General features: G+C 37.3%; 2 protein-coding genes across 6 annotated transcripts in view; one reads left to right on the top strand and one right to left on the bottom strand.

The window, feature by feature from the left end:
• Positions 1-26,889, bottom strand: part of AZI2 (5-azacytidine induced 2) — a 38,046-nt gene extending 11,157 nt beyond the window's left edge. Inside the window, exons 1-6 of one of the 2 annotated variants that reach the window (XM_059162415.1) lie at positions 26,342-26,889; positions 13,346-13,566; positions 11,793-11,918; positions 11,029-11,128; positions 9,751-9,899; positions 1,055-1,113 (exon numbers count right to left, since the gene is read on the bottom strand). In XM_059162415.1, coding sequence (XP_059018398.1) covers positions 1,055-1,113; positions 9,751-9,899; positions 11,029-11,128; positions 11,793-11,918; positions 13,346-13,566; positions 26,342-26,444 — 758 coding nt within the window. In that variant the 5' untranslated portion in view covers positions 26,445-26,889. Of the gene's footprint in view, positions 1-1,054; positions 1,114-9,750; positions 9,900-11,028; positions 11,129-11,792; positions 11,919-13,345; positions 13,567-26,341 lie in introns of those variants that run through there. The other variant, XM_059162416.1, reaches the window with a different exon arrangement.
• The window catches only part of ZCWPW2 (zinc finger CW-type and PWWP domain containing 2), a 133,005-nt gene continuing 132,003 nt past the window's right edge, over positions 26,885-27,886 (top strand). For all 4 annotated transcript variants that reach the window (XM_059162419.1, XM_059162423.1, XM_059162417.1 and 1 more), the window contains exon 1: positions 26,885-26,996. The gene's annotated coding sequence lies outside the window, so the exon portion shown is untranslated. The remainder of the gene's footprint in view (positions 26,997-27,886) is intronic.

The following is a 27,886-nucleotide window of genomic DNA, read 5'->3' as shown; positions in this document are numbered from 1 at the left end:
GTTTCAGCTCAGGTCATGATCTCATGCTGGTGAGATGGAACCCCTGTGCTGGAATCAAGGCTCTGTGGGGAGTCTACTTCCCCTCTCCCTCTGCCTCTCCCTGCTCACACAAAACTCCTTTCTTTCTAAAATAAATTAATGTATCATAAAGACAACTTTAAGAAATAATTTACATGGACACTGACCTTGCTGTAAAGTTAGATGAAACTTGAAGGCATCAACGGAAGAACTGTTCAAATGGCAAAGTTTAGTAGTTGCAAGAAAGAGGTTATGACCCACAAGGCCTAAATATGATCTTCCTTTATAGAAAAAGTTTGCCTACCCCCTGGATCTAAAAGATTGGCTGCAATCCTCAAATTGTTTGCCCTAGTTGATCATTTCTCTCAATTGGGTTTTCAAAAGAAATATAGGAGCCATTTCACATTATTTACTTTAGATCTGTAAACCTTGGAAGCCAAATGATCCAACAATGAAGTCAACTCACTATTTTTCATTGGATTAAAGTATCCATATATAGAAGGGATGTAAAATAAGATAATGTGAAACATAGTACATGTTAAATAAAAATTATATATATTTAAGGGAATAAAGGTTAAAATAAAACATGAATTCTTACAGCTACTTTTGTTTTTATCCCAAGAGAACAGTTCTCTTGTGATTCATGTTATACCAAAGACTAAGGTGGTCCAAGTTTGCCTTAAGGACAGGGTGGTATTACTGTATATGGAAATGTATAATTCTTCATGCAAAATCAGGATTTAATACAGAATACTTTCTATACAGCTAGCTCCTTAAAGCCCTATCTAAAATATCGCATGTTCAAAAATTTTGTTTAAGGCTTCACAGTATGTACCTTTCTACTATTTTGGTTCAAACCAACTGCTAAAGAGCAGTTAAATGTTTTATAAATCCACTGTGATCAGAGATTATATGCAGTACCCAAATGGTATCCATTCACTTTTAAGGTTAAATCCTAACAGAAATCTAGATAAGCTATAGAAAGTGGCCTACAGAGGAGAGTATGTTATTTCTGAATGTTGAAAAATATTCATACCTTGAAATGCTCAGTCTTTGGAGATCACTGTTCTTCAGATTGTCTTCCTGAGATGGATCCTTTCATTTGTTTAAAAAAAAAAAAAAAGTTAAAAAGTTCTAATTGTTAAGAAGTATAGATCTGTTTCCCAACTAGTACCTTGTGATGGAACATATACAGGGGCCATCACTATAAAATACTGGGATGGGGCACCTGGGTGGCTCAGTGGGTTAAGCCTCTGGCCTTCAGCTCAGGTCATGATCTCAGGGTCCTGGGATCAAGCCCCGCATGGGGCTCTCTGCTCAGCAGGGAGCCTGCTTCCCGCCCGTCCGGTCCCGTCCCTGCCTGCCTCTCTGCCTACTTGTGATCTCTTTGTCAAATAAATAAATAAAATGTTTAAAAAATAATAATAAATAAAAATAAAATATTGGGAAACACTGTTCAAGTTAAACAGGTTCTTACAAGCTAAGAATTCTCAGAACTTTGGTATACATAAGAGCACATTGTGAATCACTAACTGGGCTATTATTAGGTATCTCGGACTTTTTTATTTTTATTTTTATTTTTTTTAAGATTTTTACTTATTTGTCAGAGAGAGAGAATAAGCAGGGGGAGCAGCAGGCAGAGGAGAAACAGACTCCCTGCTGAGCAAGGAGCCCAACTTGGATGGTGACCTGAGCCAAAGGCAGATGCTTAGCCAACTGAGCCACTCAGGTGTCCCGGTACCTTAGACTTTACACCAACTCCATTTTATAGATCCAGTGCTTTCTAAACTTCTTTGGCCCCAGTGTCTTTTTTTTCCCCAAAGGATCAACTTTTCTGAATATAAATGACTGGAATATTGGGGGAAAGTTTAAAAGGGACTCTGAAAAACAATCTGAGGGGTTTGAAGTGGCAAGGGGTGGGAGGTTAGGGGAACCAGGTGGTGGGTATTAGAGAGGGCACGGATTGCATGGAGCACTGGGTATGGTGCAAAAACAATGAATACTGTTATGCTGAAAATAAATAAAGTTTAAAAATAAATAAAATAAAAAATTTAAAATTAAAAGAAAAAAGGGCCATAGTGGAACAGACACTGGAAACTTGATCTCATTAATACAAAACAGTAATCTACTGAGTAAAAAAAAAACATAAACCAAAAAACTTCTCATTATTATGTCCATGTAATGCTATTTTCACACTTTAAAAGATGTTATAAAATGTTTCACAGAAAATACCACCTCAAAAGTATTTGTAAATATGGCTATAGTAGATATAAGATTAATAAGATGAACATAAATTTTTCTCCTTGACTTCCTTTCTGATTCCATATCAAGAGGACTCTGATCAGCAATACCTTTGAACAAAATTTAAAAGTATACACCTCACAACATCCAGATTTTCCATCACTTGGAACTTCTGGTAAGTTTATATTAAGCATTCCATTCTCCCTTTTCCTGGTTAATTTTTTTATCTTAGTTATGAGCATTTTTAAATTTTAAATCCCCCCTCTCCCTGCCGAAGAAATTCCTATGAAAGTAAGAAGTCTTAAATTTTTTTAAAAACAATTCCTCTTATATTAAATTCTTGTTTCTTAGTCTTTCCAGATGCCATTTCAGCAGTAAGTGAAAAATTTCTAAAGTTTCTTCTACCTTCAAATGTCTGTTTTTATGGATTTATGATAGGTAAATTATACTAAAAGCAAATTTATCCCCTAGCACCATCTAGTGGAAAAGAGTAACTAATAAGAACTGAACTATAACCCACACCCACTTAACAAGACTGCATTTCTGGATTACCATAAGTTTTTTTTTGAAATACACTGATTTACTGAATACATTATATACTAAGTGTACATAGTTTTTTGAACTACACTGATTTACTGAATACACTATATACTAAGCATTGTGCTAAAAGTGTTACATGTTATCTAACCTTTATGGAAAAAAACAGATTTTTAAGTCTACTTTACAGAAAACAGGTTAAGAAGATATTCCTAATGTTACATAGTTAATAAGCAACGCCGTAATTATAAGACAAAATATTTTACAATTCCATGGTACTTTTTCCTACTCTGTAATGAAATATCCATTATGTAAAAAGCTATCATCATCCTTTCAAGGAAAATCTGTTTACTGACAATTATAATTCAGAGCTTCAAGGTATAGATCTTTTGTTGGAATCACATCTTAAAAAAGAGAAAAATAGCATCTAGGGGTGCCTGGGTGGCTCAGTCAGTTAAGCCTTTGCCTTCAGCTCAGGTCTCCTGGGACTGAGCCCCACCCTGGGCTCCCTGTTCAGCGGGTAGTCTGCTTCTCTCTCTGCTCTCCCCATCTCATACTCTCTCTCAAATAAATAAAATCCTTAAAGGTCTTTTTTTGAAAAAGAAAAAGAAGAAGAAAAATATGGCAGAGTAGGAGGATCCTATGCCCACCTCGTTCCACAGATACAACCAGATAACATCCACATCAGTGTAAATAACCCAGAGAACTGGCAAAACAAACTATTCACAGCAAAAAGTAAAGAGGAGGCCATATTGAAGAGGCAGGAATTGCAAGCAGGAGCTAAACACATCTACCCACAGGACTATCTGCAGGAGGGAGGGACACCATTGGCACCAGGAAGGGAGAAAAGCAGACCCTCACACCAAGAACCCTAGGTATGGGGACCACACACAGGGAAAATGAATCCCCATAATATTTGGCTTTGAAAATACAGAGGGGCCTAGTTACCCCACTTCCCACGATCAGTGAGGCTTAACACTTGGGACTTCACAAATTGGTGGGCTCAGCTCTGGGAGAAAAGGGAGGATGAGAGGAAACAGAATCCTGGCCCTTAAAAAGACAGCATAATCAGCCCCAAGAAGACAAAGCAAAGAAACAGCACTTGGAAAAATGCCTCCAGTATATGGAAGAGAGCACGTACTAGAGGAGCAGGGATCCTGAGGAGACTTCCCCAAGAACAAAAGGGCTGGTGGGTGCCATTTCCCTCCCTGGGCCACCACCCTATTTACATGGACACGTGCGGGAACCAGTGCAGCACACTTTCCACATAGGTTGCTAACAGCATGCCTTACATGCTTCTGCAGATCTGCCCTCTCTAACCTAACCAGCCTCCACAGTTTGGGGCAGCAGCAGGTACCCTCCCACAGCAAACCAGGCTGCAATTCCCCCGGCCCCAACTCTTCTGTAGACTCACTCCCACCAGCAATAAAGCAGTTTTCAAAAGCAGCTCCAGCTCCCCTCTCACAGTAGACCTCATCAAACCATGCTAACACCATATGCCCTGCCCCTACATTCTCCTGTGCACCTGCCCCTTCCAATATGCACCCACTCACAACAAAGAAAGCCACTGCAGACAAATGGACTGAAGGCAAAAGCAGCTCAACCTGAATGGTAGGGTTAACACAACACACACAGAAGACACCCCTGAAACATGAGGTTCCAGTGAACAGGGGACATTGTACTGCAAAGTACAGGACCTCTTCCATTTCACTATTTCAAGAGTGGAGACATAGCAGACTTTCCTAATACAGAGAGACAAAATTAAGAGAGGATTGTATCCCAAAAGGAAGAAGGATAAGCAAAGAGAGCTAAACAAAACAAAGTAATATGCCTAATGTAGAATTTAAAATAATGGTCATAAAGATACTCACTGAAGTTGAGAAGAGGGGAGGACCTCAGTGAAACCCTCAAAAAAGTGATAGAAATGATAAAAAATAGTAACTCACAGTAACTGAAATTAGAAATGCACTAGATAAAAAAGTGTACTAGAGAAATAAAAAAGTAGACTAGAGAAAGCAGAGAAAACAATGAGTGATCTGAAGGACAGAGTAATGGAAAACAAATCAAACTGAACAGAAAAATGAAAAAAAAAAGAGTTTTAGGAAACTCAGTGATACCATCAAATGTCCACAGCAAATCATAAAATGGCAAAAAGTAGTGATAAAGATAAATTTTAAAAGCAGTAAGAGAAAATATTTATAAGAAATACATAGGACTGTAAGAGAACATTATGAAATATAATATGCCAACAAACTAGGAAACCTAGAAGAAATGGAGAAATTCCTACGAACATATAATCTCCTAAAATTGAATGAGGAAGAAATAGAGAATTTGAACAGACTAATCACCAGCAATGAAATTGAATAAATAATCAAAAAATTCCCATGGAACAGAAGTCCAGGACCAGATGGCTTCACAGGGAAACAATACCAAACATTTAAAGAAGAATTAATACCTATTCCTCTCAAACTATTCCAAAACTTAGAAAGGAAAGCTTCCAAATTTATTCTATAAGGCCAGCATTAGCCTGATACCAAAACCACATAAAGATACCACATAAAAAGGGAACTATAGGCTAATATTGCTGAAGAACATGGCTGCAAAAATTCTCAATAAAATACTAGCAAACCAAATCCAACAATACATTAAAAAAAAAATCATTCACCAAGATCAAGTAGATATTGCTGGGATACAAAAGTGGTTCCATATTCCCAAATCAATCAACATGATACATCATATGAACAAGAGAAAAGATGCAAAAGATTCAGAAAAAGTATTTGACAATATCCATTCATGATAAAAACCCTCAATAAAGTAGGTAAAGAAGGTACATGCCACAACATTATATACAGCACACAGGAAAAACTCACAGCTACCATCATACTCAAGAGGAAAAAATGGAGAGCATTTCCCCTAAGGTCCCAAACAAGAAAAGGATGTTCACTCTCACCACTTTTATTCAACACAATACTGGAAATGGCAGCCACAGCAATCAGACAAAAAGAAAAAAAAAAAAAAAAGGCATTCAAATTGGTAAGGAAGAAGCAAAACTATCATACGTGCAGATGACAGGATACTCTATGTAGAAAACCTGAAAAGACTCTACCCAAAATCTACTAAAACTGAGAAATGAATTCAGCAAGATTGCAGGACTCAAACTCAATTATACAGAAATCTGTTGCATTTCTATACACTAATAATGAAGTAGCAGGAAGAAGTTAGGGAAACAATCCCATTTAGAACTACATCAAAAATAATAAAATACCTAGGAATAAACTTAACCAAGTAAGTGAAATACCTGTACTCTGAAAACTATCAAACACTGATGGAAAAAACTGAAGATGACATAGACAAATGGAAAGATAGTCCACGCTCACGGATTGGTAGAACAAACTGTTAAAATGTTCATACTACTCAAAGCCATCTACAGATTTAATGCAATCCTATCAAAATACCGAGAGTACTTTTCACAGAACTAAACAAATTATACTAAAATTTGTGTGGAACCACAAAAGACTCTTAATACCCAAAGCAATCTTGAGAAAGAACAACAAAGCTAGAGATACCACAACCCAGATTTCAAGACATACCACAAAGCTGCAGTAATCAAAACAGCACGGTACTGACACAAAACAGGCACTGAATAGAGCACAGTGAAATAAACCCGTGCCTATGCGGTCAATTAATCTATGACAAAGGAGGCAAGAATATGCAATGAGGAAAAGACAATCTCTTCAACAAATGGTATTGGGAAAATTGGACAGGTATATGCAAAAGAATGAAACTGCACCACTTTCTTATACCATACACAAAAAGTAATCTCAAAATGGATTAAAGACCTAAATGTAAGACTTGAAACCATAAGACTAGAAGACAACATAGGCAGTAATCTCTTTGTCATTGGCCTTAGCAACATTTTTCTAGATATGTCTCCTCAGGAAAGGGAAACAAAAGCAAACTGCTGGGACTACATCAACATAAAAATCTTCTGCACAGCAAAGGAAACAACAAAACTCAAAGATACCTACTGAATGGGAGAAGATAGTGGCAAATGACGTATCTGGTAAAGGGTTAGAATTCTAAACATATAAAGAACTTAACACAAGTCAACACCTAAAAAATAATCTAATTAAAAATGGGCAGAGGAGATACGAGGAATTTGAGAGGCAAAGCAGGGTGTTGTGGGGAGTAGGGAAGGAAATAATGAAACAAGATGGGATCGGGTGCAAGACAAACACTAAGAGACTCTCAGTCTCACAGAACAAACTGCAGGTTGTTGGGGGTTGAGGGGGTAGGGAGAGGGTGGTGGGTTATGGACATTGGGCAGGGTATGTGCTATGGTAAGTGTTGTGAAATGTGTAAGCCTGATGATTCACAGACCTGTAGCCCTGGGGCAAATAGTACATTATATGTTAATAAAAATGATTTTTTAAGAAATGGGCAAAAGACCCGAATAGACATCTGTCCAAAGAAGACATACACATGGCCAACAGACACATTAAAAGATGCTCAGCATCACTCATCATCAGGGAAATGCAAATCAAAAATACAGTGAGATATCATCTGACACCGGTCAGAATGGCTAACATCAAAAAATGAAACAAGATGGGATTGGGAGGGAGACAAACCACAAGTGACTTTTAATCTCACAAAACAAACTGAAGGTTGCTGGGGGTAGGGGAGTTGGGAAAAGGGGGGTGGGGTTATGGACATTGGGGAGGGTATGTGCTTTGGTAAGTGAAGTGTGTAAACCTGGCGATTCACAGACCTGTACCCCTGGGGATAAAAATATATGTTTATAAAAAATTAAAAAAAAAAATACAAGAGACTAGTGTTGACAAGGATGAGAAGAAAAGGAACCCTCATGCATGTTGGTGAGAATGCAAACTGGTATAATCCACTTTGAAAATAGTTTGGAAGTTCCTCAAAAAGTTAAAAATAGAATAACCATGAGTCTGTATACATACATACAGACAAACATACAGACACAGGACTAATACTCAGCAATAAAAAAAATGGAATCTTGCCTTTTGCAACAAGGTGGATGAATCTAGAGAGTATAATGCAAATAAGCAAAGTAAGCCAGTCAGAGAAAGACCAATATCATGCTTTCACTCATATGCAGAATTTAAAAAACAAATGAACAAAGAAAAAGAGACAAACCTAAAAACAGACTCTTAACTATTAATAATAAATAGATGGCTATCAAAGGGGAGGTAGGGGGAATGGGTAAAATATGTGAAGGACATTAAGAGTACACTTATGATGAGCAGTTAGAATTGTTAACTATAGGGGCGCCTGGGTGGCTCAGTGGGTTAAGCCGCTGCCTTCGGCTCAGGTCATGATCCCAGAGTCCTGGGATCGAGTCCCGCATTGGGCTCTCTGCTGAGCGGAGAGCCTGCTTTCCTCTCTCTCTCTCTCTCTCTCTCTGCCTGCTTCTCTGCCTACTTGTGATCTCTGTCTGTCAAATAAATAAATAAAATCTTAAAAAAAAAAAAAAAAAAGAATTGTTAACTATATTGTACATGTGAAACTAATATAACACTGGATGTTAATTAGATTGGAATTTTTTTTTAATTAAAATTAAGAAACACATATATAAACAAGCAAGCAAGCATAAATGCCAGCCAGCCAGCTAGCTAGCTTCTCAGGGGCTAAGGCATCTAAGATTGTGGGATAGGATGCTGGAAGCATTTGAAGAAATTTTCTGTAATCACAGGTTCAAAGGGAGGCAGAAATTAACCTCATATGTTAAGCAGGAAAAAAAGTATTTTGCCCTACTAGAAACTGACAGTAATCGCTGTAGTGTTTCCCCTTTATCAATTCTCATTGGCCATTTCAGAAGAATTCATTTGGCCGAGGCCAGGGTAGAATGCTACATTATTCTTAATGCGTGGCTCATCCGTAAGGGTAGTCACCTTCAATAAAGACAACATCATAAATAAAGAACTGTCAGTTCCATTTAAGGACAATTGGGATTCAGGGGCAGTGTCCTGGTAGGCAGTCAAACAATATGGGGGAAGTAGTGTCTTCATCAGTTATTGGCATCCCAAGAGGAACCTGGGGTAGAATGGGGTTAGAATGCTATGATGGGCAAAAAATGGTTAAGCTGAAAAACAATTCTCACTGGTTAACTTATTTAAAATACTTCAGTGTATATAATGACTGACTCTAGACTACTGAACTTTGCTTGTAACAACTATTTTTAAAACTCTGCATTTGGTACATTGCTCTTATACTCCTCTTTTTTTCTACCATTTCTTTTCTCTTCAGCACTATCTGTCATAACATCTAAAAACTTGTGTTCAACTTTGTTGGAACCCAGTGTAAAGTATTAGTAAACAGACTTGGTGAGGACCTGAGAGGCAACTTATGGAGGACTTCTGGCTAACCATACTTTAGCAGCTCAGCAGGGTTTTTTGTTTTTACTTTTCCACCCAATTCTTAAAATCTCAGCTATTTGCTGAAAATTGAAGTTGCCCCAAAAGTACTGAGACTTTTGTGAATTAGTAGACTCTTAAGAGTTTTTTCTTTTCAAGAGTTCTAAAAACTAAGTTGTCTCTTGTGGGGTCTATATTAACCAAATTATTAAATTAAAATGATAAACTTAAAACGAGTTCTCTTTAAACTTTACAGAAAAAAAGGACTTAAAGAAACTGAAGGAAAAGGCGTTTAAAAGAAACGCTTCAATAAATTAATAAACTAGTAAAGCTTTTTTAAAATGAGCTCTTTAAAACAATAAAATTTTATAATTCTGGGATTATGCTAGAAGTATATAGTATATCAAATTTTAGACAAAATGATTAAAAGGGAAGATAAAGGTAAATTTTTCAGAGAATTTAACTCTCCAGGTAGTTATAATATATTTAACCCTATGATTTAATCCTTAGTTATAAATCCTATAGATAACATACACAGAATACTGAATTTCTTAATTTAATAATTCTGTAGTACCATTTGTTTGGCTTTTTGTAGCTGTATTTTGAGGTCATTACATTCTTTCCTCATCAGTTCCAGCTCTTGTTCCAAACCATGGATCTTCAGGTCACAGCTCAACTTTTCCACCTCCCAGTTTGATGAAGGTGGATTTAAATTCCTTATCACTAAAAAGAGGATAGACAATAAAATTGTTATTTCTGCCTTCTACATTTGTTGTGATAAAGGTTATACTAGTAAAACGTAGATAATATAAAAACTAATATAAAACATGCACAACTAACAGTTTTTAAAAACAGTAATATTACTTTCAAAGACCTATGCTAATGAGAATAAGAAACCTACTAATCTTGTTTCAGAATGCATTAATCACCACTATCCCTGATTTTCTGTTTAGGTTAAAGTACCAGTTTGTCAGTCTGAAACCTTAAAATATACAACACTAATTAAATACACGCTAAAACTGTTGGCAAGTCAACAATATTTAAGTCAAGGTTAAGACAGTGATAAAAATTAAATGAAGTGAGGAAACTGAAGCTCATGACTCTAATTACTCCATCTAGTCCCCTCAGAGTATAAAGTATGACCATCAGGCCTAGAAAATGACGTCAAAACAATTTATTCATAAACATTTACTATAGAAACTCAGTACAACTGGATACTGACTTACCTTTGACATAGTTCTTTAGTCTCTCTATCTAAAGATAGAGAGGCTAAAAAGCCCCAACCAGCTACTGTAAGAGAGCTCATCTCAAATGCCTATCAAAAGGCCTCTCTCAGAGGCCTACTCTTCAGTCTGTCTCATCAGAATGTTCATGGGAACAGGCCAATAGCCATATGCTCCAGAACTACTTATTTACTCTAGCATCTCATCTACACATTTTAACAACTTCATAAATTTAAATTAAAAAAAAAAAAAAAGTAATTGTAACTACTTCATGACAGTGTGCTTAATAGGGGCAAAAGTTTAGTAGAAAGGAAAATCCAGGACATACCAGCAGGCAAGATCTCAGACAAGGATGGAGTTCTACTCCTTTCTTCATCTACTTCATCACAAACTAGCCCTAAACAAAAACCATCAAATTTTCTCTAGGAAAAGTGCAACTTATATCTAAGGAAAAGTTAAAGGAGTTGATATTTTGGTGAAAGCAGATCAGAGAAATTAATATAAGCCTAAAATTGTAAAATAAGTTAAGGCCTTAGCATACAGATACAGAAAACTGATAATGGATATAATGCATAAATGGAAAATTATACTGATTCCATTATAATATTTGTAACAAATAAGTGGCATACCCTGCTGAGTCTCCACCTCTGTCCTTAGCTGGAGCAGTTCTACTTCTTTAGATTGTAGCTGTTCATTCAGCATTTTCAAAGATTCAGAGTTGTCTTTATTCTAGTTAAGTAGGGAAAATGCCAAATTATATTCAATAAAATCTATAGGTTGATATACATTAATTTTCAGGTAGATGAAAAAAAAAACAGATTTAGGCCTTTATAAAAGCAAGGTGGGATGATTAGCCCAGTTTTTCACTAATTTCCTTTTTTCTTTTTCATTCTTAGGAAATACTAGTCACTAGCTTTTTTTCTTAAAAACACATTGACAAAATCTACCATGTCATGATTTTCCAAAATAAGTTAGTGGTGTTAGATATACTTAATTCCTAAACATCATCACATACTATGTATTTATTTTGTACAGAAATAAGCTATAAATATCACCATTAAAAATTCTTATTTTGGGGGTGCCTGGGTGGCTTAGTGGGTTAATAAGCCTCTACCTTCAACTCAGGTCATGATCCCGGGATCCTGGGATCAAGCCCCGCATCAGGCTCTCTGCTCAGCAGGGAGCCTGCTTCACCCTCTCTCTCTCTGCCTAGTTGTGATCTTTGTCTGTCAAATAAATAAAATCTTAAAAAAAAATTCCTATTTTTGCCTTCAGGATGTATATTTTCAATTTTTTATTTAATAAATGTTAAATATCTTTCTTATTTCTAATTTTAAACTCCCGGAAGAAAACTCATTTGCAATATATAGAAACTGTTTTCAAACCAACTTACCATTTTATCCAATTTGCTTTTCAAATTATCTCTATCAATGCAAACCTCTCGATATGCATGATAGGCCTTATTTACTTGTTCACGTCCCACAGAATTTGTTTCTTCATCTAATCGCGCTCCTATAAGCTAATGGTATAAAATTAGAAGGGAAAGCTCAAAGGACGTATTCTACGAAACAAACATAAACAAAAAAAAGCCGCCAGTCTTCTGATGGCTCCACACCTTACTTTTCTTTGTAATGCAGGGATAAAGCCTGGACTATAATCAAAAATAAACATTTTACTTTCAACAAGTAAGCCTTACTGATTAAGAAAGCAAAAAAAGTACAGGTAAACATTTTTAAAGTCTTCTATTTTATGCTTTTACTTAATCAGTATTTTTTGTTTTATAACATATATTTACTCATCATTCTAAAACAGTACATTATTCTTTTATAATACTTAAGATGTTTTTCAAGGCAGTAGTATTTCATTTCCACCATCATAAAAAATGACAAGTTAAGGTATGCTTGACCTTTTTAAAGAATAAATGTGGTAGTTAATTAAATACTACATTATTCCAGAATAGAAATTATAAGATTGTTGGTCACAAAGTACACAAATATTTCCAATGTTAGCTATACCAAATCACATTTTTCTACTTAATTTTAAAATAAGCATAACTACAAGCTCCAAAATGTTACCTTTTCTCACTCTACCCAACTATATCACAAATTTGATTACCATTAAAGACAATGTACATGAATATAAAGAAATTATAATGATTTTTACAACTGACCTCCTTTCTCTTAATTCTCCTAGATGAATCAAACTCTACCAAGTCCCTTCCTAAAGTTTTTATAACAAGATAATTCATTTCCTTAGCAGCTAAGAATCCATTTCCTTCCCCATTGGGGAAGCTGCTGTTTATAAAATACAAATACAATGATCTAATCAGAAGAAACATAAAACTAAGTTAAAACTTTAAACCTCAAAAAATATAAGGATGAGTGATAAAGATTTTCCAGTACAAAAAGCCAAGTAGGTATGATGATTTATAATGGAATCAGCTATCAACCTTATATATTCTGTAAGATTTAAGAGTGTCAGATTTCTGCATGAGAAAGGTAAACAGATGACCTTTATCAGTTAAAAGCATTATTCTGTGTGTTCAAGAACAAAAGAGACAAGTTGAGGTAGAGAAGATATCAGTGCTGGTGAAGAAGTTTTTAAACATTAGAACAATGTTACATTTAATTTCCTGTGCTGGCATATCATTTGTTGCACAGATTTTAAAATCCTGAATAAAATACATACAATTTATGAAGGTAAGGCAATCTGAAAAAAAGATTCCAAGAAAAATATATTCCAAAAATATATTCTAAATCCAACTCTACACATATTCCCCATGTACATGATATGTGAAGCATAGTATGAAAAGTACTGGGTTTTGAAACCAGCTATGAGTTAACCTTGGAAACAGTACAACCAGTGAAGAGAGGATAGGAAAATATTTAAAACTTCAAGTATTTTGAATTATTCTTTAAGTCATAAAATATAATAGATAGTAATTACCTTTTCTTCCAAAAATCTTATTCTTTTCTTTAAGAATGAGTTCTCTTTCTCTGAATCCTTAAGTCGTTTTTTGATGTCTTCATATGCAGTGACAAGGGCAAAATGTGAAGCAACAGACTCATCTCCTGAATATATTGATATTGGAGTCACTGTGTCTCTCCTGTGTGCTTTTTCATGATTCAGAATGCAGATATCATCTTCTACCAGTGCATCCATGACAGCTTTTTCAAAGAATGTAAAAGAAAAATGTCTCTTTCAATAAATGAGCAAGAAAAGAGAGATGGTATTCAGAATAATGAAAATACTGTCAATGTTAAAAACTCCTATTTCTTTTAGAGGCAGCATAACATAGTGGTGAAGAGCATGGACCCTAGAACCAGATTCTAGGAACTGCATCCAAGCACTGCTTAGTGTGAGAATTTGTGCTTAATTTCTCTGCCTTGGCTTCCTTATTTAGAAAGTATAAGAAATAGTAGCAACTACTTCACAGAGTTAAGGATATTAAATGAGCTGATATCCATATAGCATTTGAAACCAATCTAAGCTATTATTAATAAGTTTTAGAAAAAGTTGCAAAACACCATTTATACAGGATAAAAATTTTTAAATATTTTTTATCCACCTATTGCTTCATTATCAGTATTTCCACTTTAAGATATAAGCAGCAAGTTTTATAACTTCCCAAACTATACATTTTTTAAAACTCTTCTGAATACAATTCATTACAAGAGTATTATGGAAGTTTTAATGCATCCTCCACTGTATTCTTTGCATACCAGTAACTGATTGATTGTTGTCCATTTGCAATAGAAGACACAAAGGAATTGTTTCAATATTCGCCATGTCCCAGCACCATGCAGTACATTTTTTTTATTATCTCTTTCAAATTCATCCAAACAATTTTATGAGGTAAGTATTATCTATATTTTATAGGATCAAAAAGGTAAAGTAAATTGCCCAGGTTAAAGCTAGTAGATGTTAATTAGCTCCAGGAGGGTACAGGTTATGTCTGTTTTGCTTATCGTGTCCCCAACTTATCATTGTGTGTAAGATGCCCAATAAACACTGGTTATTAAATGAAGAGTCAATAGTATAGGATTCAAATCAAACTCTAACTCAAAAACCTAAGACAAGAAGCCAGTTACTTCCGTAGTTAGTGAACTTGCTTGCTCTGTACATCTACTTTTGTTGTTAGGTTCAGCATTACTTCCTCATCTCAAAGTTATGTTCCTGAAAAACACTGTGGAAGGAGAAATTGTAGCTGAAATCTTTTAAGACCTTATGGGAAAAACAGAGTAAGTGGGACTGCAGGTCATAAGAGATCCTAAAAAATCCTTTTAGTTACCTTTTAGTTTGAAATAAAACATCAAACAGAGCAATCTAAATAAGACTATCAATGGAATTTCATGGATCTTGTATTAGTAACTCATGACTACTGAAAAACATTTTTATTTACTATTCCTTGCTTGGAATGACATTTGGTTGCTTAGCATGTCACTGTTCCAAGAATATTATAGGTAAGGAAATTAAGGTAGAAAGGAATTTAAGTAATTTTCCCAAGTAAAATAATAAATAAGAAGATGTAAACATAGGTGATTAAGGCACAAGAACTATGTTTTACTGTGCCTGCTTTTCTCCAAAACTTCTGACCTCCCTCCCTGTATCAATCAATGCCTGAAAGTTCATTTTGCTTTATTTCAGACAACATGAATACTAAGGAAAAGTGTAGGTTTTTTCTAGTTCTGGTTTTCTATCACTGTATTTTTGCTTTACTGATTTTTTATAATGGAAGGCTTACAATTGTTCTCAATTAATGTCAGTTTGGTATATCTAGCAATTGGTTTATATCTAAAATTACAGGAAAGGTAGGCATATGATTTCTCATATCTTAATATCCAACCAAATGGGCAGGATTTATTCAACTGAGATTTTTTTTTTTTCTGAAGACTCTTGAAAAACAAGAAATAAGCATAAGCTACTCTACAAAGTCAAAAGAGATGTCCCACTGATTGTGCACTTCAAGGATCAGAGCATGGATGCTTTTACTTTATATAAAGTTCTAACCAGCTCAGCTATTCATTTTTATTATGAAATAATCACTTACCCGGGAAGGAAAAAAAAAAACCACCAGTGTGAAAGACAGCTGTGCAGTAAAATAATCATGCCATAAAGATTATATATATATATATATATTTATATTTTTTTAAAAAGATTTTATTTATTTATTTGACAGAGATCACAAGTAGGCAGAGAGAGAAGATGAAACAGGCTCCCTGCTGAGCAGAGAGCCCGATGCGGGGCTGGGATTATGACCTGAGCTGAAGGCAGAGGCTTTAACCCACTGAGCCACTCAGGTGCCCCAAGATAACATATTTGAAATAAGAGAAAGTGCTACAGGAATTGAGGGTTCAGGTGAAGGAGCAGTTTCTTCTTTTTTTAATTTATTTTCAGCATAACAGTATTCACTGTTTTTGTACCACATCCAGTGCTCCATGAAATCCATGCCCTCTATAATACCCACCACCTGGTACCCCAACCTCCCACCCCCCACCCCTTCAAAACCCTCAGATTGTTTTTCAGAGTCCATAGTCTCTCATGGTTCACCGCCCCTTCCAATTTCCCCCAACTCCCTTCTCCTCTCTATCTCCCCATGTCCTCCATGCTATTTGTTATAAGGAGCAGTTTTGAAAGAAGGTATCATAAAATAATGAAAGGACTCTTAGTTCCACACTCTTAGGTGAGAAGGATGGTTATTTTCATTGTATGTATAACTTCTGACAAGGGAAACAAGTTCAAAGGCCTGAAAGAGTAGAGAAGAAAGTATGAAAAGGGAAATGGCAAGATGTGAAATTAAAAAAATACCTAACAGAAACAAACTGAAGTGGTCTTTATGTAGACAGACTACAGAATTTGGTTCTTTTTTTTTTTTTTTTAAGATTTTTATTTATTTATTTATTTGATAGAGAGAGAGAGATCACAAGTAGGCAGAAGGCAGGCAGAGAGAGAAGGGGAAGCAGGCTCCCCCCAAGCAGAGAGCCCGATGTGGGGCTCTATCCCAAGACCCTGAGATCATGACCCGAGCTGAAGGCAGAGGCTTAAACCACTGAGCTACCCAGGCACCCCAGAATTTGGTTCTTATTCTGTGGAATTCAAAACAGACCTGAACATAATTCAAGAATGTGAAGAATACTTATACAACATTTGTAAACTATATCCAACCAAATGAACTACTTAGTATTGTGCTAAATATTTTGTAAATATTCTCTCTTTTCATTCTCATGACTACCCTGAGGTAGGAAATCTTACTGGGAAAGACGGAAAAACTGGGGCCTGGGAAGGTTATAGACCAGATGATTAGTATATAGCACAAGCACCTGGATTTCAGAGCCTGAACTATTAATATTTTTCCCTCCCCAAAGAATCTTTCACATAGTTATATTCATCAAGAACTACAAAACTAGGGGGCGCCTGGGTGGCTCTGTTAAGCATCTGACTCTTGATTTTAGCTCAGGTCCTAATCTCAGATTCCTGAGATTCCATCCCCGACCCCTCCAGCTCAACATGGACTCCTCTACTTCTCTCCCTCTCTCTCTGCCCCTCCCCTACTCATGTGTGCGCACATGCATGCATGCTCTCTCTAAAATAAAATCTTAGGGGGGAAAAAAAAGGACCACAAAACTAGGAAGGTTTTTAAGTACCTTAGATGGAAGGAGGTATACTGATGTAACAATGTCACATACACAATATGATCACTGGTCTTTTTAGAACAAATGAGTAGTGAAACTAGCTTATTTTATATATTTAAATCTATTGCCTAAAGTAAAATGATTTATTTTTAAATCACTAAAAAGTAGCATATGGTGTCCTCTCTCCAAATATGAGAAAATTTATTTGGATATAAGAGCTTCTTCCAAGTTTTATACTACAATTCTATTTATTTAGTTATTATACTATAAACATGACTTGGAAAGCAGCATAAAAACTGTCCTAAAAATTGTATAAGAAATAGCCAAATTGTATGAGAAATACCCATACATTAAAACACACTCAAGAGGTACCTGGCTGGCTCACTTGGTAGCATATGACTCTTGATCTTGGGGTTGTAGGTTCAAGCACCATGTTGGGTGTAGATTACTTAAAAATAAAATCTTAAAAAAAAAAACACCGAAGATAAAATCTACTAGCATCACAGATATGCATGCAGTTTTAATGTTTTAAAATCAGTATTTTAAATTTGCTGTAAAATGAAAAAGGAAACTTTGATTATCTTTGCAAAAATAAATATGAAATCACAAAAGTATCAGAAATATTAATGCTTACATTACTCTGTACCAGCTGGACTTAAAGAGATTAAAAGCCGCAGGGCCAAAGAAAATGCTATCTTAGAAAGGTTCTGAAAAATACAAGGCAGCTATCCCATTATATAAATTATTATACTGAAAGGAAAATTGCTAGAAAATTAACAAAGTAGGCTAGGCCTTTATTGCTTATGTATCTCCCTCACAGTAAAGTATGATTCTGTTTTATATACTTCTGTTGTGATGAAATGTCTCTTCATGAGTATCCAAAGTTACTGGCCCAAGAAATTTGATTTTCTGGACAAATCATGAAAGCTTAACTAGCTAATACTATCCTTAATAAACTAGACAAGACCAGTTTTAACATCTAAAATTTGGGAAAACTTATCCTACACTGATCTAATGTTATTTACTGTAACTTAAACTATCTTAAAATAACAAGCATGTGCTTAACTTTAATCTTTAAAAAGTGTCATAAGCAGGGACACCTGGGTGACTCAGCCAGTTAAGCGTCTGCCTTCTGCTCAAGTCACAATCCATTTCACAATCTGGAAATGAGTCCTGCATCAGGCTCCCTGGTCAGCAGGGAGTATGCTACTCCCTCTCCCTCTGCCCCTTCCCCCTGCTCATGCCCATTTGCTCTCTTTATCAAATAAATAAAATAGAAATAAAAAAGAAATTTTAAAGTGTCATAAGCAGATTATTATCAAAATTAGAATCATCAAAAGACTAGACAATATTTTAAAGGTACACCTAGCAAGAATTGAGAGCATTAACTTTTAAATCTCAACAAGTATCAAAAATATTACCCAAAGATTAAGCAGACCTCTCTTGATCATAAAAATCAGTAATAAATACATTCTATAGTAATATACCACACACACAAAATGTCTTTTTCAAGAACATTCTAAGAAACTGGAGATGACCTAGAGGAGTGTTTGACAGAGTGAGATGTGGACCACTGCCCCAGAATCAGTTGGGAGTACTCTTCAAAATCCTGATGGCTGGTTCTGGCCCAAGATGGTGACACAGAAGATTCTGACCTCAAGTCCTCTAGGAACAAACCAAATCTGCATCTATTTATACAACAACCACTCCTGAAGAACTGAGGCCTGACTGAATGACAACAACCACACACACAGAATGGCAAGAGAAACAGAGACATGGTACAAAGGGAAGCTCCAACCTGGCCACCGCAAACCACAGTGGGGTGAGATATTATGGGAGACTGTGAGCAGATTCCTCTGCCCTCTGGCAGAGAGAGACAAAGAGGGAGAGACAGAGAGAGAGAGAGAGAAGCAAGCTATGCCTTTATAAGGGCTATAGAAAATAAAAGAACCAGCCAAAGCTGCTGAACTCCCTCTGGGTCAGGAGACTGACGAGTGCTACAGTTGACATTCCCCTTCCACCTTGATAATGTAAACAGAAGCAGAGTCCAGGTGTCCTAGCTGGCTTACCACCTCAATGAGTTTCAGGCCCCTAATCCACACGGGGATACCCCTGGTGAGTGCTCACTACAGCTCAAGCCTCCTTTCAAAGGTGGCATAGACAAAAAATTCAATATCCATTCATGATAAAAACCCTCAATAAAGTAGGTAAAGAAGGTACATGCCACAACATTATATACAGCACACAGGAAAAACACAGCTACCATCATACTCAAGAGGAAAAAATGGAGAGCATTTCCCCTAAGGTCCCAAACAAGAAAAGGATGTTCACTCTCACCACTTTTATTCAACACAATACTGGAAATGGCAGCCACAGCAATCAGACAAAAAGAAAAAAAAAAAAAAAAGGCATTCAAATTGGTAAGGAAGAAGCAAAACTATCATACGTGCAGATGACAGGATACTCTATGTAGAAAACCTGAAAAGACTCTACCCAAAATCTACTAAAACTGAGAAATGAATTCAGCAAGATTGCAGGACTCAAACTCAATTATACAGAAATCTGTTGCATTTCTATACACTAATAATGAAGTAGCAGGAAGAAGTTAGGGAAACAATCCCATTTAGAACTACATCAAAAATAATAAAATACCTAGGAATAAACTTAACCAAGTAAGTGAAATACCTGTACTCTGAAAACTATCAAACACTGATGGAAAAAACTGAAGATGACATAGACAAATGGAAAGATAGTCCACGCTCACGGATTGGTAGAACAAACTGTTAAAATGTTCATACTACTCAAAGCCATCTACAGATTTAATGCAATCCTATCAAAATACCGAGAGTACTTTTCACAGAACTAAACAAATTATACTAAAATTTGTGTGGAACCACAAAAGACTCTTAATACCCAAAGCAATCTTGAGAAAGAACAACAAAGCTAGAGATACCACAACCCAGATTTCAAGACATACCACAAAGCTGCAGTAATCAAAACAGCACGGTACTGACACAAAACAGGCACTGAATAGAGCACAGTGAAATAAACCCGTGCCTATGCGGTCAATTAATCTATGACAAAGGAGGCAAGAATATGCAATGAGGAAAAGACAATCTCTTCAACAAATGGTATTGGGAAAACTGGACAGGTATATGCAAAAGAATGAAACTGCACCACTTTCTTATACCATACACAAAAAGTAATCTCAAAATGGATTAAAGACCTAAATGTAAGACTTGAAACCATAAGACTAGAAGACAACATAGGCAGTAATCTCTTTGTCATTGGCCTTAGCAACATTTTTCTAGATATGTCTCCTCAGGAAAGGGAAACAAAAGCAGAAATAAACTTTTGGGGCTACACCAAAATAAAAAGCTTGCATGGCAAAGGAAGCCATCAACAAAATAGAAGGAAGGCAACCTACTGAACAGAAGTAGAGATTTGCAAATGACATATTCAATAAGGAATATTGAAAATATATAAAGAATTTATATAATTCAACACCAACAAAATCCAAACAATATGCTTAAAAAATGGGCAGAGGACCTGAACAGACATCTGTCCAAAGAAGACATAATGGTGGCCAACAGACACATTAAAAGATGCTCAACATTACTAATCATCAGGCAAATGCAAATCAAAACCACAATGATATATCATCACCTTACAACTGTCAGAAGAGTTACTATCAAGACAAAAAATAACAAGTGTTGGCAAGGATGTAAAGAAAAAGGGGCCCTAGTGCACTGCTGGTGGGAATGCAAACTGGTGTGGCCACTATGAAAATGGTATGCAGGTTCCTCAAAAAATTAAAAATAGAAAAACTGTACAACTCAGTACTTCCAAAAAAAAAAAGGAAACACTGATTTGAAAAGATATATGCACCATGTTTACTACAGTATTATGTACAACAGCCAAGATACAGAAGCAACCTAAGAGTCTGCTGATATATAAACAGATAATGAAAATATAGTAAGCACACCATAGAGTATTACTTAGTCATAGAAAAGAATGAGATCTTGCCATTTGCAACACAGACCTAAAGGGCATCATGCTAAGTGAAGTAAGTCAGACAAAGATAAATTCTATATTTCACCTAAATGTAGAATCCAAAAAACAAAAGACCAAACAAAAGCAGAAATGGACCTAAACCAAGAACTGATAGCTGCCATAGTGGAAGGGATGAGGGATGGGCAAAATGAAGGGGAGTAAGAGGTACAGGCTTCCAGTTACAGAATAAGTCACAGGATGAAAAGGTACAGCATAAGGAATATAGTCAATGATCCTGTAATAGCACTGTATGGTGAAAAATGGTAGCTATATGTGTACTAAGCATAGCATAATGTATACAGTTGTTAAATTCCTATGTTGTACACTTGAAACTAATGTAACACTTGTGTTAACTATATTTCAATAAATAAAATTCTAATAGAAAACAAACAAAAAAATACTGAGTGCTAGACAGCACTGCAGAACTTCACAAGTCAATATACCTGGGGTGAAAAGGTCAAATTGTACTTTCAATAATCAACCCATGTAATTTTAAGTCCCTCTCTAATTTGAGAGCCACTATTCTACAGAGTTAAGTGGCTACTATGAGATTTACGGAATTCCAGTTATAACTAGTATTCTTAAACATTTATGGTCCTGGTTAGTTCTGTATTATCAATTGGTAAACATCACCTAACTTGTACATGGAGACTGTGTTTTTAATAGTATAGAAAATAAATTCATAATCATTGTCTCTCTCATCACAATAATATAGGAGAATCAGATATATTTACCTATAGGAAATATATTTATATAATATGCAATTATTTTATATATTTGGAATTAAATTGTTTCTTCTTAGAGGTTTACATAAGAGATGTATAAATTAAAAGAAAATTAAAAACAGTTAAGTGAGGGGTGCCTGGATGGTTCAGTCAGTTGAGCGCCCAACTCTTGATTTTGGCTCAGGTCGTGATCTCAGGGTTGAGCTCACGCCCTGGTGAGTCACCACGCTGGGTGTGGAGCCTGCTTAAGATTCTCTCTCCCCCTGCCCCTCCCCCTCCTCATAATCACCCCTACACTTACATGTGCACTCTCTCTCTTTAAAAACAAAAACAAAAAAACCAGAGTGGGGTTAAGGTGAAAGATGTTGACGTTTATTGCCGAGAACAATGAAATTCCCAAGAATGATTAAAAGGTGTTCTGGTCAGCCAATTCCAATGGGAGGAGGAGATGTTTCCACACTATCAAGCAATGTTCCGGACACCAGATGGGTAGCCTACAATTCAACTCCATTCTGATAGTATCTACCAACATATTCCACAGTTTAAGGGCTTGCTCCCACAAGACTGCCCTCTACTTTGGATACTAACTGTAAGCCTAGGTTGTTACCTGTGCTTCTGAACATACATATACATAGGGTGAGGTCCTGAACGAAGCCACTGCTGTCCTTCTGGAATTTGAGGCCAGCATAATGGCATGTGAAATGTTCTGGAAGCTCTCGGAACCATCCCTCTTTTGGTTTTTACAAAGGCTTCCTTACATAAAATGATTAAATCATTGACAACTGATTAAAATTTCAGTGCCACCCTCTCGCCCACACCGCCACCAACCTTGGTGGGGCTGAAAGGCTCAACCCTCTAATGATAGGATTGGTTTTCTTGGCAATCAGCTCTCACCCTTAGTTGCTGTCCAAAAGTCACCATATTAACATAAACCCAGTCTTGGTAGAAAGGAACTTGTTAGAAATAAACAAGACATGCCTTTCACCTTCATTGCTCAGTAAAAGATGTTAAGAGACCAAATATTATGACAAAAGATGATCCTATAACTCTTTATCCTCAGGAAATTTCCAAGAGTTTGGGAGCTGTGGGCCAAGAACTGTGGACTAAAGCCAAATATATATGAGAAATACATTTTGATCATCTAAACGATCAAATACATATTTCTTATAAATCACAATATTGCAATGATAATGGAGAAAGAAGGGCACAATTTGCCAGATAAGGTGGACAGAAAGGAGCAAGAGCTGTTTGTGAGGCTACAGAAGAGACAAAGGAAAAAAAATTTTAACACTTTAAGAATTATTTTAGAAAATCTTAAATTTCAATATTTACTACAATCAACATTAAGAGTACCCTGAGTTAAGACATGCTATATATACTGGCTTGTGACATATTAGAAAACACAGAAATATCTTCTTTTCTAGGGAAAAAAATATGATTATTCTGTCATATTTCATCATCATCATATTTACCACATTCATCACTTACCAAATACCAGGCACTAGTGCTTCCAAATGCATTTTCCAATTTCTTAGGTAGGTACTATAATCCTAATTTATAAACAAAGTCTTAGAAAAAAATTAAATATCTTATTTACAGCTATATGAGTAATCGGTGGCAAAGGTGGGATGTAAACCCAGATAAGCTTCCTTCTGAATTTGTGCTCTTAATACAACATTTTCAGAGACAACAGAACATGGATTCAGATTTGTTCTAATAAGAATCCAGAAAGGAAAAGCTCAGTGGTAGAAACAACCCCAACCAGAGATTCAAAAACCCAGACTCTAGTCTACAATCTGCCACCTTGATTACTGATTGGTTTACCTCTCAGGATGTAAATTTTCCCACCAATAAAAAATGACAAGGTTGAACTTCATTACTAAGATGCTACCTTCCTAAATTGTGAAAGGAAAATTTAATGCAAATATAGAATAACAACCTAAACAGATAGAAGGAGTTCCATTTTTGCCAAAAACTGAATAAATGGTATAGTACAAATCTTAGACCTCAAATCCATACCAAACATGGCTAAAAAGTTATCACCACCATCCCAGATGAAGAAACTTAAGCTCAAAGAAGTGTGGTTAATTTGCTTAAAATCACACTGGCAGTATATGACAGAGCTAGGGTTGGAATTAAGCATTATCTAGTGGGCTCTTTCCTCTGTTCTACATTTCCTTCTGAACTGAATCTCCTATTGCCATCATCCTCCTACCTCTGAAAAGCTAGAATATCCCTAACCCACTTCATAGGTTTATTCACAATACAGTGGAGCAAGGATTAAATCTTAGGGAGGCAAAGAGACCAACACTTAAAATCCTCATTCTTTTTTGTTTTTTCTAAGATTTTATTTCTTTTTTGGGGGGGGGGCAGAGGGAGAAAATCCCAAGTTGACTCCCCACTGAGCATGGAGCCCAACTCTGGGCTCCATCTCACAGCCCTAACATCATGACCTGAGCCTAAGAAGAGTCAGATGCTCAACTGACTGAGCCACCCCGACACACCCCCCACCCCATATTTTTTGAAGATTTCTTTCTTTTTAGACAGAGAAAGAGCAGTGGAGCACACACGCAAACAGAGAAGAGGCAGAGAGTGATGGAGAAACAGAGAATCTCAAGCAGACTCCCACTGACATGGAGCCCTACCCCAGGCTCAATCTCACAACCTTGAGATCATGACCTGAGCCTAAATTAAAAGTCCAAGACTTAACCAAATGAACCACTTAGGTGCCCCTTCACTCCCTATTTTTAATTAAACAATTGGGGCAGGAATGGCTTAACTAGTTTATAAAGAAGGGATGATCAAGTGCCTTTTTTCATGATACTATCACTCCGTCTATATACCTCAGAACTCCAATGCCCTATAATTCAGTGAATGCCCAAAATGTGCTCAGCAACAGATATACAGTAGGAAAAACTCCACTCTAATTTCCATATGTCACTAAACTGCATTAGTCCAAAAATGTGTTATGGCTAGGGAATCATAAGATTTTTTTCAGGGTTAGGGTAGGTATGAAGTACAGTCTACTTCTTTTCAGTCTTTTCATAAAGTAATAAATCTCAATGGAATTGAGCACTTACATTCCCTCTTTAGTGTATTAGTATATTAGTAATTTAGTATTAGCAGTGGTTACTCTCTGGTAGCCATTAAGATAACTGTACCTTAATCCAGAATATAAAAACAAGGAAAAAAAAATCACATTTGTTCTGTTCATGGATTATGAAAAACGTCATGACATTTCATTCAATAAACAAAAATGCTCAGTGTTGGTAATTAATATTTACCGAGTGTTTATGGTCTCTCAGGCAGCTTTTAGGGGAGCTATCTCATTTGTTCCTCATAACAATTGGTTAAATTTAAGACCTCTGATGTGGAAAGAATTTCCTGTTATCACAGGTGGACTAAAAGAAAGGCAAAGATTGAAAAGTGAAGCCAGGAATGTAAACCAGCCAGCTGACTACAGCTAGGGAAACTTAGAAACTATGTACTGGTGCCTTGGAGAGTTAGGCATTACTCTCATTTCAAGAGAGTGGGAAAATGGCGAAGAGATTTAGTCTCCTACCCAGTGTCAAGTGAGTAAGTGGAAAATTCAACACTCAGATCTGACTTAATGTTCTGACTTAATCCAGTGCATTTCCCATTACACTATATTCTCTAATACTAAACCCTTATATTTGTATACCTCTTCCCATTTTATAAACAATATGGCATTAAAATTTTCCAAAGACACTGTGAGTGATTATCATTCCTAATTTACAGATGAAGTAGGGAGTGATCACAACAGGTTGGGAAATCAGATATGGCATGTTTAAAGAACCAGAATTTAAATTATGCCGTTGAAATCTTAAGCAATCCAATTCAAAATTCTATAGTAGGAAAAAAAAAATGTCTGCTATGTTTAAGAGGCACAGGTCATTTCAGTCTAGTACGTCACTGTCTTCGATCACCTTAGCAGATCTCCAACAACACATGCTGGAGTAGTTCATATTCCAACTTGTATTACAGTTTCAGCGAATATTTTATCTCACTTACGACTATGTGAGTTCCTTGTTTGTACCGTGCGTGTATGTAGGAGTCACTCTACAAATGATCAAAAATCATACCAAACGTACAGGTTAGACACTGCAAGAACGACGAATATCTACTGTTAGCCTCGATAACGGACAGGGCGGGGGGGGGGGGGCGCGGGGTGATGACCACTGCCTCAGGCAGTGCCGTCCTAGCCACACGTCCCTCTTCCGTTTTCGATATAAATGCAATCTCAATGAATGAAATACAGTAATGGCGCCCTAGTAATTCAGAGTACGGAAAGAAAATAAGCAATAGAGACAAAGTGAAAAACCAAGTAGGGCCTGGAAGAGCTAGCGTGAAAAGGTGACAGGACTAAGGGATGCCCAGGCGCGGGCGGCTCCCTAGTCAGAGGGCGCACAGGATTGTGAAGAAAATGACGTGTCTCTTCGAACCAGCAATGGCAGCGGAGGTTGGTCCTGGCACCGCCCGCGCCCCTAGCCCGGCTGAAGCGAGTCACTCACCCCGAAGACAGGTTACGTAGGGCCGCCCCCTGGGCCGCCGAGTTTCGATTCCCCAGTGTTTGGAAACGGACGGAAAACAAACCGGGTCGCCAGGGGTCACCATGGGCTTCCGGTTTCCTCGAAGGCACCACCGCTTCCCCAGAGAAGGCAGCCGCTCCGGGAACGCCGCGGAATTCCCATTTCTTTAGCCTCGGCTGCGCCGCAAGCGGCGCAGCCCGGCTTGTCGTCTAGGGCTCCGGAGGTTCTGGAAGGAGAGCCAGCCGAAGCAGGAATTGCCGAACTGCTGCCGGAGAAGGCCCGTTACCCAGCAACACGCGCGCGAGACCTAGGCCCGCCGGCGTCCGCCTCGTTAGCGTCCGCCCCGGCTGTTGGCCCTGTCGCGTTCCGAGGGAGGGAAGCGCTGTCGAGGGGGGCTGGAAGGGAGGACGAATAATGAACCGCCGCAAGTGCGGCTTCCGCCGTCCTCAGGCTGGGCTCCGAGGCCACAAGAGCAAACCGGAACCCGGTCCGCAGGGAGCTGAGAGGGCGTTCTCGAAGCCGGGGCTTTGAAGGGTCGGGGGGAAGGGGAAGGTGGGCGCGGCGTACTACGTGTCCCGTGAGTCTCCGCGGCGGGGCGGGGCCGCGTCGACGCGAGAAGACGGAGGCGGAGCTGGAGGTGGGTAAGCGCTCATCTGGTCTCTGAGGCGGTTGGATTGCTGGCTTGTTTTTTGGCCTACTTCCAGCGCGCTCCTTTCTCTCGGCGTCCGCTTGGGGGTCCCCGAGCGTCTGTGGTGTCTGTTGGATGCGCTCAGTGTTTAGATCGCTGTGGCCGGGAGCTGGGAAACTAACGACGCCTTCGGGGCTGACGGAAGGAAGCTGTTAAGGCTTCCCACCTCCGTTTCCCGGGCGCTGCTGTAAACTTCAGGCCAGCATTTAAAACACAAGCTCGGCGAATTACTCAGGGCAGCATAGTTATTCAGCACAGTGCTCTTTAAAAAACAAACAAACAAAAAACCCTACATAACTGAGTTTAGGCAAAGCTTTGGGATTTGCGGATGGTACCCGGCGGCCCTAGATTTTCTACCGTCTTTAGTAATTTCTAGATGATAGGCCTGAGCTGTGAAGTCACGAGTAGTTGAACTCGTCACTGTCTCTGGAGGTCGCAGCCACGTGAAACCCCTCAAGCTCTAGGGCTGTTTCTGATTTTAAAAAATAAATGAGAGAACGGTAATTGTTGGCAACTTATCCTCATTTACTGCCAGTGGGCAAAAAAGACCCCCCTCGCCACCCTCTTACATAGTGTTTTGTCAACTAAGACTTGAATATTGTTTAAATAAGTGTTCTCTTGGAAGGTGTTTTTACATCGCGTTTTAATTCATCAGCCCACCTGGTAGCTCTGATCAAACAATGGATTCGACGCAAGGATTAACTTTAAAATACGCTTTTGTTGTTAATCTTCTCTTTTTGGTTTAAGTGAAAGTTCACGGTGGTTATGAACAAAGACCACACGCAACTTAAAAGTTACATCATATTTTTTAAAAATCTAAATAATTAAATAGTTTGCTT

This window comes from Mustela lutreola, chromosome 2 (assembly GCF_030435805.1).
Source record: "Mustela lutreola isolate mMusLut2 chromosome 2, mMusLut2.pri, whole genome shotgun sequence".
Classification (NCBI taxonomy): domain Eukaryota; kingdom Metazoa; phylum Chordata; class Mammalia; order Carnivora; family Mustelidae; genus Mustela; species Mustela lutreola.
Note: the sequence above shows the minus strand (reverse complement) of the source record. Positions and strands in the feature narration are given on the sequence as shown.